A 16328-nucleotide genomic window follows, 5' to 3' on the forward strand; every position below is an offset into this window, starting at 1 on the left:
CATTCCAAATGACCCTCTTTCTTCTGCAGAACACAAAAAAACGATATTTTGAAGAACGTTGGTAATCAAGCAACATTGACTTTTCATGGACATTAGAATCACTGAAACATTTCTCAATTTTGTGTTCAGCAGAAGAAGAGTCATATTCAGGATTCAAGCGGCATGAGAGTGAATAAATGATGACCAACTTTTTATTCATCCATTTTATTTTAAATCTCCATTTTATGAAAACGCTTTGCGATACAGGCATGACTTGAGAGCTTGAAGGCATCTAACATTGTAAGCTCATATGATGTCATCAAGTCCACTTTTAAATAAAAAATGACATTCAAATATCTGAGCATTATTTCCTCAACAGTGTGAGAACCTTACAGAAACCTCACACCTTCAGCAGAATGTCAGCATGCATGAAAGCAGACCCCTCTTGTAGCCCGGGTAACATTTTCGGCTCCAGACGCATTGGCCATTATTGCCTTTGAAATTGCCCGCTGCAATGCCGAGTCTGAAAAGCATCCCTGCAGACAGCCTGCACTGTCGACAATAAACGCTCCGGCATTTTCCATTCACACAAAAGACAAGTCCTTGTTCTCTCCGACTGTTAGCTTGTCATACAACACTGAGTGACAGCGTGAGACCAAAAGCAATTCTTGCTTCAATTTACTTCATTATAAAGAGTGGCATTTTCTAATAACTCGCCCTGATAAATTATTTATTTGCGAATAAATTGAGGACGAGACCTCAAGCTCACCGGAAGACCCGCTCTCAGACACGTTCAGCAGCCATCAAAGCCATAATGGGAAAGGCCACTGGCGAGATTTTTGCATTCACTAAGAGTGCGTAAAGTTTAATCGAACTAAGAAGTAGAAGCCAACAAGAATACATAGATCAATGTCTAGGTTTAAGTAATGACTTATTATTCTAATGTGGATAATTAATTGTAAACGACATTTCCTCACAAAGGGGTCCTTGAAGGCACTGTAAACAATTACTGGGTCCTTAGAACAGTTTGGCTCATAAGGTGTTTGCGCCTGATAGTGCTTCGTATTTGAATTATTCATTTCCAATAACGAACGCAAATAGAATTACAGCCTGATGATTATCGGCTTATGTTTTTAAAATGCAGCGTTGCGTTTTGCTTTATGAGCAGTGTCGTAATAGTGTAACTATACAAACGGAGAAGTGAGCTCTACAGAATGCAAACGATACCGATAAACTGAAAAAATAAAATGCGTAAAACAAATGGTTGACTTCTAAAGATACAATTCACGCACTGCCCACATAAGAGTGCAATGCTAAAAAACAACATAAATCTAACCTCATCAAGCATATTGTACCTGTTTGTACCTGGTGCAGTAAAAAAGGTAGAAAATGTGACAAAATAATAGAAAACTATCCAGTATCTATCCATTTTGAGATTTCAAATGAAATAATTGAATAACTTTTATTTTTTTAGTTTGTTGTTGCTATCTGTACCTGTTTGTCTAAGTTTCAGAGTATAGATTTCCACAATATTAAAGTGAATTATCGATAAATAATGAAAAAAAAATTAGTTTAGCTTTAAGAAAATACACACAAGGTTATTGAGCATAATGGCTACAAGATATTACCACAAGAGAGCATGAACAAATATTAATTACATTTAAAAATGTATAGTAACTCAAATTCATTTAAACGCATCTGGGCAACAAAGTTACAAGAAATACAGAAAGCAGAGAACCGCCTAGGCAATGTAAAGGTTAGCCGCTCAGATGACCGCCCTACAACATCCTTTAAATATTTGCTTTTTCCGCTTAAGGAAAAACAGGGACAGCTTTTAACAATATTATTTTTTATGCAAATGTGAAAGCAGCAGGGCACAGCGAGCAACAACTTAAGCATCCGTGAAAAAAGCCTCGGCAGTACATCATCTGGACGCAGTGCGCTGCCCTGACTTAATGTCAAAGTGCTTTTCTGCCTTCCAGCGGTGGACCTGTACTGGCCACTTTCATTTTTCACTGCGCTATCCTTGGCCAAATGTGAATATAACAGATATTAAAAGCATCCTCCCAACAATGATGTGCCTGCGCTCTCATTCGCTTTCCTTTGGCAGCCCTCGGCCCTCACCTCTGCCTCCCCGTTCAACTATTACCAGAATATACGGCTCCCAGGGGCCGAATCCCGCCGCTGTTTCTACACCAATCAGACAGAAATTGCCACTATATCAGATATGGTGCAGAGTTCAATACTTGTGGAGAGCTCATTTAACGGCAGACGGGAGCGTAAAAATAGATATGCTCCTGCTATGGTCTCATCTCAGGAGGACTCTACAAAGAAACAGGCTCGACTGGTTAAATTGGTCATAATTATGATTATTAATGATTCTAACAGAAAAAGAGGTGTTACACAGGGGCGATGGAGAATTGTGTGCGATCGTGCCGATGGAAAGGCACCTTGAGATGGCGGTGTGCGAGGGGGTGGTCTTGACATTCAGAGATACGGGGGAATGTGGGTGGGTTATGATGTCGCCGTACTTACTTCCCAAGAGCGAAGCACTCCAGCCTCACCGTAACCCCTTTGGCTGCTAGTACAGTCTGGGGAAAGTGTGCTTCAATTTTGGGTTCGTACTCTCCCATGATACCTAGGCAACAAAAAAACACACACATATGTGTAAGTCTTTGTGTCCTGTAGGAGCTGCAGACAGTATGGAGAGCAGAAAGCGACATTTTCTGATGCACGCTCAGATTGGATTTTGCTGTTTACAAGCCCACGGCTGTCACGAAGACAGGTGTGATTTCTCACGACGCCTATTTCAGTGATATCCGTCATGCATTTTATGCGAGGTATTCTGAAAAATGATCGTATAAAAATGATTAACAGCAGCTTTAACCGTAAATGCATTTATAAAACCCCTGAGGGAAGCTCTTTGCCTGGCATTGTTCTAAAATTCAAAAGTCATAAGCAAACCATCAAAAACTCTTTTTAAGGACAAAGGATTGTGGGTAACACTACCAGAAAAGGACACTTTTGCCTTATTTTTTTCCTTGAGCAGTTATTTAGAATGCAAAACCTAATGTAGCATACTTCGTAGCACAGAAAGTACACAAATAGGGATGCAGCCCCGGACATGACCCCTTACGGCCTAATCACCACTCGGAACGTTTACTGCAAGATCAGGAAAGCTCTTGTGCTGTGATCTTTTGCTTGTGGTGATTCGTTCTCCTGCACCTGACTCCATGGGACAACGGCAAACCTCTAAATATCTCGGTCTGCAGGTGTTGGATCAGCACATTATTCACACCTTCTGCCCTCTCACACGAGATTCCACCCTGGCATCATCCCAGTTGGTTTTTGGAAGACTGTACTCATTAATTTAAACCTGTGACAGGAAACGTGTGCTTTCCGTACGCTGGGCTCAAGTTTTTTCTCTTAGGTAGATGCTTTGTAGATTTGGCGGAGGCCTGAGGTACTGTACACGTTGTGATGAATTACATTGCTTGTATGAACTATATCGCTCGCTGTATATCTAGCACAGAGGTTCTGAAACCTTGACCTCACAATCGACAGCACAACAACCATATATGTTCTACAAATGAGACGATACTGTACTGTAGATCCATAAAAACGCACTTACATTGAAGTGAACGTCATTAGATAGCATACTATCAAACTGTTTGGCTTTTAGTTTTAAAGATAGAACAAGCACACTTTTTATGAAACATTTTTTTGTTTATTTTGGTAATGGTAATGTTCACAGTTAATATTTACTATTTCCTATAGCTTAACTGCCAGGCAACGCAAAGATCGTTCGATTCCCAGGCAATGGACAAGTAGCATGTATTAAACTCAAAATGCAAACAGAACAAACTTTGTGTCGTAACTTTGTGATAAACTGGCGCCAAAACATCACTAAAGAAATTGGACGTTTCTACGAGGAGAACTATTCGGTTGTTTAGTCTGATGTAACGCAGGACCATATACGGAAGGTCTTATACTGTTTCCGGGTTCAAAAAATGCGGAAAACCATGATCCTAACCTTTATCTTCATAACAAAATCCCACATTGCTAGTTAGTGATACATTTTTCATAATTCATTCAAATATTGAAGCCTGGAGACTGTAGTGTATACTGTGAGTAAATAAATGCTCTGCTTCAATATGCGATGTGATTAAACGGTGCTCATAAACAGCTGTTTAAGCTGATTTCCCTGCTTGAAATGAATAGATGCTTGGACCCGGAAATGGTATCCCTTACCACTTTAACAACATATTTTGGCTAAACTGTTTTAGAACAACATTTCAGAAACTTTGCAACCAAACCGGACGGTTGGTTCGTCCATTGAGGCAAAGTCACATGACTTGATGATGCGTATCAAGGAATGTATACTTGGTAAATGTGATTCCAGTTTTTTTATGTGTCAGGAGTTTTTTATGTGCGTTTTTAGAATTTATGCACATCTTGGCATTTCCATTCAGGTTTTTAATGCAATATCCCAATATGTGCATAAAAATAGGTAGATTAAATAATAAAACATACATGAACGGCTTCTGAAAAATGCATAAATGTGAACCTGGACCACAAAACCTTATTGGTCAATTTTTGGAAATTGAGATTTATACATCATCTTAAATCTGAATAAATAAGCTTCCCATTGATGTATGGTCTGGTCTGTTAGGATATATTTGGCCGAGATACAACTATGTGAAAATCTGGAATCTGCAATCATGGAACATGACCTTTACTTAATATCCTAATGATTTTTGGCATAAAAAATAGATCATTTTGACCCATACAATGTATTTGAGCTATTACTACAAATATGCTACCTGTCCTACCTAGGTTTTGCAGGTTCAGGGTCACAAATGTAAATCTTTTTTCGTTAGAAATACACAAAAATCATTTACTGGATTTGGAAAATTATTTATGTTAAACTGTCAGGTACGGTTTTTGACTCCAAACCCAAGTACATAAAGTAATCTGCATTTTTTTTTTTGGTTTGGAGATGTTAAAATACAGGCAAATGTGTAGACTGCGCCTTTAAATAACAATAAAATAAAAACTGAATGAGATTTCATTCATAGATGCATCAAGCCCCTAAAGTCACCCGCATGATCAGTGCAACTGTTGAAAGATCAACATGAAAAGCAATACTACGAACAATCTCTTGAATTCACAAATCAGCCCAACTAACCCAGAGGAATCACGGCAGACAGGTGCGCTTCGTGGTTGTCGGTGAAGCAGAAAGGGAATTCTCCACAGTGCCACGCATGACAAGATGCTAAACTAAATTATTTTCCGAGTTGTGCTCACTTCAGATGCCGCTGGGAAACAGGGCGAGAGAATTTGTCCTCAAAGCGACATATTACGCCGGAGTCTAATTGAGTCGAAATTCAGTGGAATGCAGGGGAATTTGGAACGGCTGGATATCTCTCCAGCCGTCGTAGCTGGGGGGCACGGCCCCGTTGTTTATTCATGCGAACGGCGTGAGGGCCCATCTATATCCACTTGCTGAGAGATATGTCAGGTGGCGTTGAGTAAATCTCCAATTATAAAGGAAAACACTCCCATTCTGGGGCCTAATTATCATTATCAGTCTTATTAAATGGCAAACTGTTGCATGAATTTTACATGAGGAAGAATTTCTTTTCTTATTGTACTTGTATAAAAATAGAACAAATATCACATATCGTGTGTTTAATATTCATTTTTAACATGCATTAATGAAAGCATATTATTATTTATAATTTTGGTTTTTGGCACCAATAATCTTTTAAAAGCACGACATCTAACAGCAGGGACTATTTTCTGAAAACTAACCAGCCAAACCCAGCAAAAGCGTGACCCCCTTGCCTATAGCAGTAATCGACATCACATTTATAGCCCATTTTATGACAGCATTCCTTTTTTTCCCCAAACAACTTTTCAATTTCAATCTCATTCTCCTTATTGTTACACATTTGTGATTCCAGCAATCCCGCGTGTATAATGAATCTGCAATATTTCATTGGTGCATGCGGCATCGTACTCCTATTTAGCATCTGGAAGGTCTGAAATTGATAGGACTGAGGTTTAGTCTGACTGAGGCAAAACAAACAATCAGGGCCTTTTCGTGTTGCGACGCCTATTTTCAAATTTCACAATTTAAGCCATTTATTGACATGAGATGGGGTAGTTTTGTGCAATGCAATTTGGCCTTTCTTCTGTTGTGCCAAGCAGAACGATCACCTGATGAAAGTCTGGGCATCCATCAAACGTTTAAAGCTTCTACATGCAACTGCTAATGAAAAAATCCATTATCCCAATGCTGAGGTTCACATCTATATTCTAATGACTGAGCCGAAGCACAAGTGCAAATTAGACTTAACACACCTCTCTGACAACAAGCACATTCTGGTGCATGCAAAAGCTCTTAAAGAGACAGTACACGCATAAATGAAAATTCTGTCATGTACTCTTTTTGTTTCTGTATTTCGTTAATGTTTTAGACCCCAAAGGTGTTGTTTATTTTGAATCAAGACTGAAACGTTTATTAATTTATTCATTTTTTTAAAAGGAAAAGTTTAAGTTTTTAAGTTGATAATCACTGTGACTAGATGAGAAGTTTGGGAGTTTGCGGGGGAATCATTCAGAATCCCAACAATTTTCATAATCTTATTTTCTTAAATATCTTAATCAAAAATAAGATCCATTTCTGAATCAAATTTGACATTACCAGCCTGTGAAAAATGGATTTCGGTCCGTTACACAACGTTATAATATTAGTAGGGTTGTCAATAGATTACATTTTTTAATCGCGATTAATCGCACCCTTTTCGTGCAGTTACACTTTAAATTACAATTTACATTTATGCATTTGGCAGACGCTTTTATCCTTAGCGACTAACATTGCATTATACTACACATTTGTTTCTAAGTATGTGTACGATTAACTGCTATTAATCGCACACGTATAGTTAAATTAAACATATGCTATTTATTTTGTTTAACATGTTTATTTTAGTGCTGTCAATCGATTAAAAAAAAAAAAACTAATCACACACAGTATTTATGTTTTTAAATATAATTTTACATTCTAATAATTTCCCATTTATCTCCAAATTAATGTAAAAACAACACATTTCTTTAACAGCATCATTTTATAAATGAAAGCCCACATTCTAATATTGTTGGCTTTGCAACAGATGTCTTTATTAAATATATGTTTATAATAAGTCTGTCTAACAGGTAGGGAATATACAGAAAATAAAGTTCTCAAACACTTTACAGTCTTTACTGCTAAATACATGAAATACAGAAGAATCCTTATTAAAGATACAAAATCACATTGATTTCTTCTTTTCTTTTGTTCTTTGATTAACATTAGTGACAGGAGTCACAGTAACACATTTAAGAATGTGGCCCTTTAAGATCTGCCGCTCTAAGCAGGTCTAATGCGCTTCCTATTTCCACTACTCTTTGCATTATTTAACACGTTGAAGACTTTGCTTGCGAAAATACAAGACAAAATGTGCTTTATGACATATTACTATGTGTATTTGTTCATTTAAGCACAAAAGAGAAGTCAATACTGGTGCGCTGTCTGACAGATTCTGACGCAGCCTTTAGCCCGTGCATGTGTACACCAGATGGGACCGCTGCCGCGTTGCGTTGAGCCATGTTCCACAGCCAGAAGCTGTCAATCTACACTGGACGTGTCAATACAACCATTTCAAATCACGCTTAAATAGTTTAAAGGCCTTTATATGAATAAAAGCGTGATTATATAATGTACTGCTAGACAATGGTGACAGAAAAAAACTGATGTTGCGTTAATGGCTTTAAATTTTTTAATCAGAAAAATTTGCATGCGGTAACGCGTTAACGACGACACCCCTAAATATTAGATAGATTTCACAGTGCTTCAGAAAAAAAACAGATTTTTTTATTACTGGTCATATGAACTCATTTTATGACACTTTTTTGGTCCTTAAAAGATTAATTCCCAAATCATTGTAATTGCATGGAAAAAATTCAAGATGAAAAAAAAAGATGGTAGAAAGAACATCATATGTGTTCAGAATGACACAGGATGAGTAAACAATGACCAAGTTTCATTTTCAGAAACAAAATAACTGGATGACTTAGGGAAAAGTAGCTGCTGGAGCCATGGTCATCTATCACTCCTCTATTCAACAGAATGTTTAATATGTGGTCGCATGACCATTTCACTTCCAATTAAAATCACAATTAGGAGATTTGAACAATGTCATATTAGGACACATTTTGTATTCCAATGTCCCATTACCGTATAAAGCATTCCTGTACATACTTAGCACATGTCTGCCCCGCTGTCTGGACACATTACAGAGACATAACTCACAAGGCATTTGAATGAGGTATTCCTGAAGGCCCGGGAAACTCTTAGCGTGACATTGTGATCTGAACCGATATGGCAGTTGAATGGAAATGCCCATCATAAAAGGTCAACGTCCTTTGGTTGCTGGTTTAATGTAGCAGAAGCCTGCAGAACAGCTTCTGGTTTTGGTAAATGACAGTTTGTCGGTGTTGTTTTTATGCTAGTCAGGTTATGGCGCATATACGCCCGTTTTGCAGGCTAATGTGATCTGACATTCATTACCATACATTGGTTTAATGCTCTTATCCATCATTTGAGAAACTGCTTTTGACTTCATCAATAGAAAATGTACACAAATGTGAAAAATGATGAACGTCTAAATATGTTGGGTAATAAATAAAACACATCTATGGCCCTTTACAACAAACTCCGAATCGTTTGGGGTGGATATAATTTTAGATGTGCAACATGTAAGTGTGAAACTTATTACACATGGGAGTGTTATTTCAAGAAATTCACACAAATAGCACAGCCGGGTCCTTATTTTTCATTTAATGATCATCAAAGTACTTTTATTAAAAAACAAATGTTTTCTTGACCCCTTCGTAAGCAAAAATTCTATGTTGTCTATATATTTGAAAATATATAGAATAATGCATTGTTAATATATTACAATACTACAAATGACTAAATTATATATTTTTCATGTGGAAAACATATATTCACTTGATCCCAATACATGGAAATGTATATTTTATATTTCAATACATCGTCACTGTCCTTCAACAACCTTGTATCTCCATATTTCGTGATTTGTATTTTTTGGCCATAAATCATTATGATTAGTCACCCTTTATGTTTCTCACTGGGTTCTGCAAATATTTAACCAATAAAAAAGTACCGCATTTAAGCGGCCGTTCTTTGGCTGTTTTCGAAGCTTTGACAATGTTTTTTAGGTGCTTAACAATGGATGTTTATGTTTAGTTTCAAAGTATTCATAAGCTTAAGTGCATGCTAGTGCATGTGCAAACGTCAATCTTTGTTGGAGATCGAGATTTTTTCCATACTATGGCAAGGACTCCCCTGTTTCTCCAACTATGACGAGGGATATGACACTGGACCGAGGTTTTTCAAAAACTCAGAATAGTGACATCATGTACCTTGGGAAGTAGACGGCTGTTGTGGGCCGATTCCAGCCGTTCTCTGTAGTCCTTGAAAAGCCAATTCTGTTAAAGACAATATATCGCTTGGCATTGAACATTGAGCTTTAGAATTTTGCAGATATGATTTATGCTCTAACAGCAACATTACACACTAACTAAAGTTTGAAAAGTGGAATCACAACTGAACGGCACCTTTAAAAAGTATTTGATCATTTCATCTGTAGCCATCTTTAAGAATCGGCTGAAAACACATCACTTCCGTCAGCACCTGACCGATCAGTTCTGACTTCTATCTCTTTTCTACTCTTTCTATATAAAAAAATCTAACTTCGCTCTGTATACTGTGGTAGGCTTTGTGAGACCAGTTTTATTGCACTTATGCTTTTTGTTGTCCTTATGTTGTTCCAATTGCTTCCATTGTTTACCTCATTTGTAAGTCGCATTGGATAAAAGCATCTGCTAGATGTAATTTTAAAAAACAATTTGTCCATTTCTTAAAAAAACTGCAAATTTTGAGGTTTGCAAATTTTGTTTCCTTGCGACAATTAAAATCTTCTTTATTTGTCTCAACATTTCTAGTTTAATAACTGAAGTCACTTCGCTCTTCTGACTCAAGGACGTAAAGACTTCGTCCTCTATGAATGAATGACAAATGACGAAGACCTACAAATCAGTTTGACCCTTCACATGGTCACTGCCCCTTCAAGGTCCAAAGCCGAGCAGCAAGGTCGGGCAATCCGGCGAGTGTTTGTGAGCGCACCAACTTGGTTGATGAGTCCGTAAGAGTTATTGTTCCAGCCGAGTCACATCTATTAAGGTGCCATTTATCACTTAAGAACTGAGGGCCCGCGCTGTCTTTGCGGTTTCTCCGAGAGAGCGGGCGGGGAAGATGCATGGCTTCCCCTGGAGGTGCGGCCAGATGCAGTTGGGCAGCTTTGATTAAGAGTGTCTTAGCCGAGGTAAGGACACAGGTGAAGCATTTCACCTGCGCATTCCAGCACAGAGCCTCTCGCATAGTTAATTATCGCTGCAGCTCACCGGAGAGCACGGATCGCAGGTCCTGCGTCGAAGTCTGTGAGAAAGCTTGGGGTGACGAGTCATTTTCAGGACTTTAGGCGGAAACACACCGAACGAATGCGCAAGGCTTCCCGGCCAAGCAAGGAGAGGATAAAGATCCCCATCAGCCGTGTTTGCGCTACGGGTGACTAACCTCTCGCTGAACTCGCTCTGATTTCGCACAGCCTTCCGCTTCGCAACCTTCCTGCATGATTATTTGAAAATGCAGTTGCGGCAAAGCAATTCATCGCAGCTGAACCACCTGTGGCACAAAGCTATCCCTCAGGAGTTTCTTTTGCCCGTTCTGGCCTTCGATCGCCTTTGTCTGTTCTTCCTTTATATTAAGAGTGGCCTGTATTAACCGAGAACATGACGCAACTCGCATTCGCTATCTCTGCTAACAAGAGACGCATATCCAATTTAGCATGCTAATGCATTTAGATTCGTGTATGTCTCCAAGGACCGTTTCTCACAACAAGGTTATGCAAATGCCTGAGAGGGGGAGGGGCGCGTGCCGAGGGGGACGCGGTGTCCTGATAAAGGACGTGCTTTACATTAGGCCACGTAGGCAAAAACAAGCTTTTAGGGCACCGTACTTCTTTCAGCTAGGCTGTTACGGGAGCGCGTACCGGAGGGACCGACGATGACGTGTACCGGCAGCAGGTGATGCATGCGCATCTCTGAAGTATGTAAAAGCGCCTGAAGTGACAGCCGTGCGTTTGGCTCGCCCGCTCGACTCGTGGGAGCGGGCTATAAAAGAAGCCACGGCCCGTTCTGGAAGAGCACCATTGATTCGGTTAATTTTATGCTGGGAAATGATTTCCCCGATGGCCAGTTTCATCAGAACGCATTGTCTATGAAAAACGAGCTCTAAAGCAAATGATAAAGCACCTTGTGCTCTCCGTTTACTGCGGATGTTTGGAATTCATGACACTTTCAGTTTGGCCCTAAGGGTCCCGCGCTCAACCAGAGAGTAGAAGAGAGAGAAAGAGAAGAGAGACACATAAAGCATGTGTATAAGTCAGATGCCTCATTAAACTGGCTTCACATGGTGTAAAAAATTCAAAAGCAGACAGCTGACCTTAGTGCCAATATGGTGAGTGAAAAAAGGTGCATATCCCTTTAAACCAGATTTGCATACATAATTTGTAGCCTTTTTGAGTTATTGATGCACTGTTCCTGGATGCTATCCAGAGCTTCAAAAATACACAGTGAATCTCATAAGAGCGGCTGTAATGTATCTAAACTGGCTGTGCATCTGCACTACAGTCCCTGGATAGGTTTTATACCGTCACAGATGGAAGTAAAGCACCGATAAACCAGTCGTATTTAGTTTTTAAAGCATCATTTCTGTCATGATTACACAAAACCAACTCCATGTGGTAGCAAATAGTCTTTCCGGTGACTTTATGTTCAGATCACTTTATGTGGCACTAGAGGCCCAAACGGAATTGTCATTTGTTTATTTACGAGGCCCGGTTGGCTATATGAGTTGGGGACGGGGCTATCTGTTTGTTTAAGGAATGGCAGATGAGGGGAATGTTTGAAAACTCACTGTTATTTTTAAAAATTTAAGACAAAACCAATATGAGATCAGAAAAGTTTTATGATTTGAGCGGAAAAAAATTGTCTTACTGTTGATAACTGTTATGTGTGCACGTTTAACTTTCTATTCTCAGCGCGTGTTATTTATAGCACTCACATGCACCTGATATGAGGTGTGATTACATTTATTAAATAAAGTTTGCCGAGATAATGCGAAGAGTTTCACAAACTCTTTCAGAAAAATAAAGTTATTGTATCATCCTGAGATTTGAAATATAATGCAGTGAGATGTGAACATCACACTATTGTGTTTCTAGAGTCTGCCAAAGACAAGTTCATATACACGCTACCGTTCAAATCAATGTTAAATTGTAGTGTCTTTAAAGTAGCTACAATTTGACTTGAATTTGCAGAATCGTCATTTTACGAGCCAGTTTCTTGAGGTCTCACCCTGAGATGCTTTTGACACAGTATTGAAGTAGTTCTCATATATGCTGGATTCTTATTGATTTAGTCCAAATGATCAATTTCAACAACTTTCTTGTTTTTTGTTTAGTCTTCTTAAGTCTTATATTATATTATATACAAAAAATAACAAAATATATTTTAGTCAAGTGATCCTAATCTTTTGAATGGTAGTCATGCTTTATATTTATGTGTTTACTGTATATAAATAACTTATGCAAACAAGTTAATGCTCACATTTCATGGTTTGTAAAACGTATTTGTCCTTCTCGAATTAAGCCTGGAATACACAACACAATATTTGTTCCGATTTTTGAGTTAACAACAGATGCCGAAAAGCTTTGCCAGTCTGCAGATTCTGAGCAGTTGACAGGTTTCACGGAAAAGTGCTTCAGACGATGATTTCTTTCAGCTATAGGATATCAAAATGTTTGATATTTTGAGGCGATTCTAGAACACACAGAACATCTTCACACCCAAAACCGCATTCAAATGCGCTCGGCAATTTTTTTTATTCACAACAACTACTGTGGTCATCTCGCACATTCATGAACTGTCAAAAGCCACCTTTGTTTGTTACGTTTGGGTAAGATGTGAAAGTCTCGTTTTGTGTTTGATGTCAAGTTTTTCCATTTACAAAGTTGGCAAGTGTATGATGCCAACACAGTAAAAAAACGTAATTTTACAAAAAATAATACAGATTTTCCACGTGAAATGTAAAAAAACAAAATTTTACTGTTTTTTACAGGTTTTTATGTATTTTTGAAATACGGTAAAAAAACCTTAAAATTAGAGAAAAAGACAGCAAATTTACAAGAAAAAGCGGGAATGTCATTTTACAGGGGAAAAAATATTTTACAGAAAAAATATATTTTACAGTTTATTTCCGGAGTCCCAGCTTCCAGAAAATGTCCCTTTTTTAAATACAGTCAAAAACTGTAAAATTACAGAAAAAGACAGCAAGTTTATAAGAAAAATGGGAAAACTACTTGTTATATGATTTGGAAATTTTGTTATTTTACAGTATATTTAAATATTACTAAAAACATTTTTTTATATTGTGTAGCATTTTTGTTTAGATTTTAAAAGTCCTGTAGTGTATATTTCAGCCATTAATTCTGTCTCAAAGTTAAACAAAATTAAGCGTCTATTTTCAAACAAGAAAACAACATTTTAAAGACGTCTGCCTTAAATTCCAAAGCAGCAGCTAGGAATGACTCAATTTAATTTCATTTATTTCAATAGCGCCGGGACTTCATGTCATGGTATTGATTCATCAATTCGGTCTACCTAGAGAAGCACTTGGCATCCAGCCAAGTTCTGTCATGCAGCTGAGCGGTGTTTCGCGTGTGCGTGCGAGTGTGAAGCGTGTGTAATATCTCACCATCTGTTTTCAGAGTCAGGGGTGTTGGCGGGCTCAGGACCCTGGCGTTGGTCACAGTGTTCTTCACTTGGCACACGTAGCTGCCCACGTCCAAGGGCTGCACCTTGGAGATGTACAGATTTCCCATCTCCTGCGAGATGAATCGCCGGCTGTCCTCCGCCACGAACGAGGGGAGCTCGTTGAACACCCAGCTGTAGATGATCTCTGCTGGAGCCAGAAGGAGAGCATGCAGATGAGATGAAAGAGCAAGGTACGCTGGCCCCTGTCTGAATGTGCACTGTAGCATGCAGCTCTTGCCGGAGCAGTGCGAGGGCTCACAGAAGTTGGATTCCAAGAGCCGAGGTGCAGTTGATATGTATTAATTCTTTGCTCTCTACCAGACACAGTTCAGGGAATACAGACCTTTACATTATAGGCCTTGTAAACAGTGCTGTACAGTCCAAGACATTTTGGTTTAATGGGTCATACAACCAATTGGTGCAAGTTCTGACCTTTATATTCATATGTGGAAAAATGTTCTTAAAGATCCAATTGAATCAAAAAGTATTTTTTATTATTAAAAGTACCATTAATAATATATAATAAAAATAATAATATATAATAGTAACAATATATTAGTATTATTATTTTCATTATTAAATATTTTGTTGTTATCATTATTATTAATAAATATATTTTGTTATTATTATTATTTGTAATATTATTGCTTTGGCTTTCAGTATGAATATGTTTCTATGCTTTAAATATATCTATAAACTCAACAGAATTTGTATGTAGGAGATAAAAGCATTCAAAACTTGCAATTTCTTACTTCCACTAAACGGATCAATGATTTTTATGACATCATTCTGTACTTCAGCTGTAAAATACATACATTTATTGAAAACATCTCAATATTTCAAGGCACATCAGTGAGTCTTCAACAATAAGCAGATTTGCACTTTTACAATGTGATAATTTTTGCAAACATTTATTTATTTATCGTAAGTTGTTGTTTTTTTGTTACTTTTCCAAATTAAAAACAAACAAACAAAAAACTAGTGTTTTTTGTTTTTTATTTGAACTCCTCATCTGAATCTCTGTGTATCGTTTTTTTCCTGTGTTTTGTTACTATTGTAAGCAGAGGACGATTTCAAAATGTCAACAAATCACGCAGTTCTTGTGTTTTTGTGATCAATCATTGCTGTCACCTCCACACAGACATGCAGAGACATACATCATAGAAATCCAGCAGATATGGCACACTGGATTATTCCTCTTAGCTCACGCTGTTTGCCTTATGTCGACTGTATCAAAGTCACAGACTTTCTTACAGCAGAAAGAAGGAAAAAAGACGGAGACAAATTTCCTAATGGCACAAATGATTTTCCTCAAGACCAATTTATTCAGCACATAATTAACGTATGAATTTCATAGACCGTTGATTTCTTTTTGCATAGTAAATACAGGTGCAGCACTTCTTGTGATTAATCGGTGAAGGATCGCTGCTCTTTAAAGAGTTTCCACTTCAATTTTTCATACACAAGGGTTACTATCACCTGAGAAGACTTGTTTATTTATCTCGTAAATAAAACTGAGTAGGACTGTCTCATGTAAGTCGTCCTCAAGGAGCGTCAAACAATGTTAACCACAAAAGTTTGAACTTTTGGCTCCTGATAAAGTTTTCCGAGGCTAATTGTAATGTGCAGTTACTATTTATATACTGAATTCAACAGAGTGAAAACAATTGTTAATGTAAAAAGTGACAAATGTGTCCTTCTGTTTGGTTCAAATAATCTATTAAAAAAAATTACAGTGAAGTGACCCCAAACTTTTAACCGACAAGCATACTACCACCCCCATCATGTGACTGCTGAGATATATGCAACAACGCCTCCTCTACACATTCACCCGTAGAGCACAGTGATCAAATTGAGAGTAATATCCTGTTTACATCTCAGTGATCCCAAATTATTTTAAATTACTTTCAGTTTTAAAGTAATCTACCCATATTAATGCGAATGAAACCTCCTACCAGCAATTCAGGCAAATGAAAGACAAATTAACCTCAAAGTCATCCTACGAGTTCTAAAATGAATTCCCCCAGTTCTCTCCGTTCTACACGTATCAAATCTAAATAAGTGCTAATCCTCCAAGCAAACATTTAATACTTCTAGCATATAACTGTATGATGCTCTCATAGGATTTATAGAGCCATGTGTGAATGTGTTTCGGTCATGACGTGGTAGATGGTTCATATATTAACTATCTGTCTAGATACACTATATATAGATAATAAAATCCACAGATACAGTTAGTATACAATCAATACTGTCTAGTGCATTCCTGAGATGCTTTTCACTGCAGGCACTGGTTTATAGATTTTTTTTCAACTCATCTAATCTTTCAAGTGTATTTACATTGT

At 37.8% G+C, this 16328-nt stretch overlaps 1 protein-coding gene across 5 annotated transcripts in view; it reads right to left on the reverse strand.

Annotated features, from left to right (window-relative positions):
- Window positions 1-16328, reverse strand: part of cntn5 (contactin 5) — a 244619-nt gene that overhangs the window by 73371 nt on the left and 154920 nt on the right. For 3 of the 5 annotated variants that reach the window (XM_057347803.1, XM_057347800.1, XM_057347801.1), the window contains 2 exons: window positions 13925-14131; window positions 2515-2617 (listed from right to left, as the gene is read on the reverse strand). In XM_057347803.1, the coding sequence (XP_057203786.1) occupies window positions 2515-2617; window positions 13925-14131 (310 nt within the window). The remainder of the gene's footprint in view (window positions 1-2514; window positions 2618-13924; window positions 14132-16328) is intronic. The other 2 variants (XM_057347804.1, XM_057347802.1) reach the window with 1 other exon arrangement.

The sequence above is a fragment of the Triplophysa rosa genome, linkage group LG12 (genome assembly GCF_024868665.1).
Source record: "Triplophysa rosa linkage group LG12, Trosa_1v2, whole genome shotgun sequence".
NCBI lineage: Eukaryota > Metazoa > Chordata > Actinopteri > Cypriniformes > Nemacheilidae > Triplophysa > Triplophysa rosa.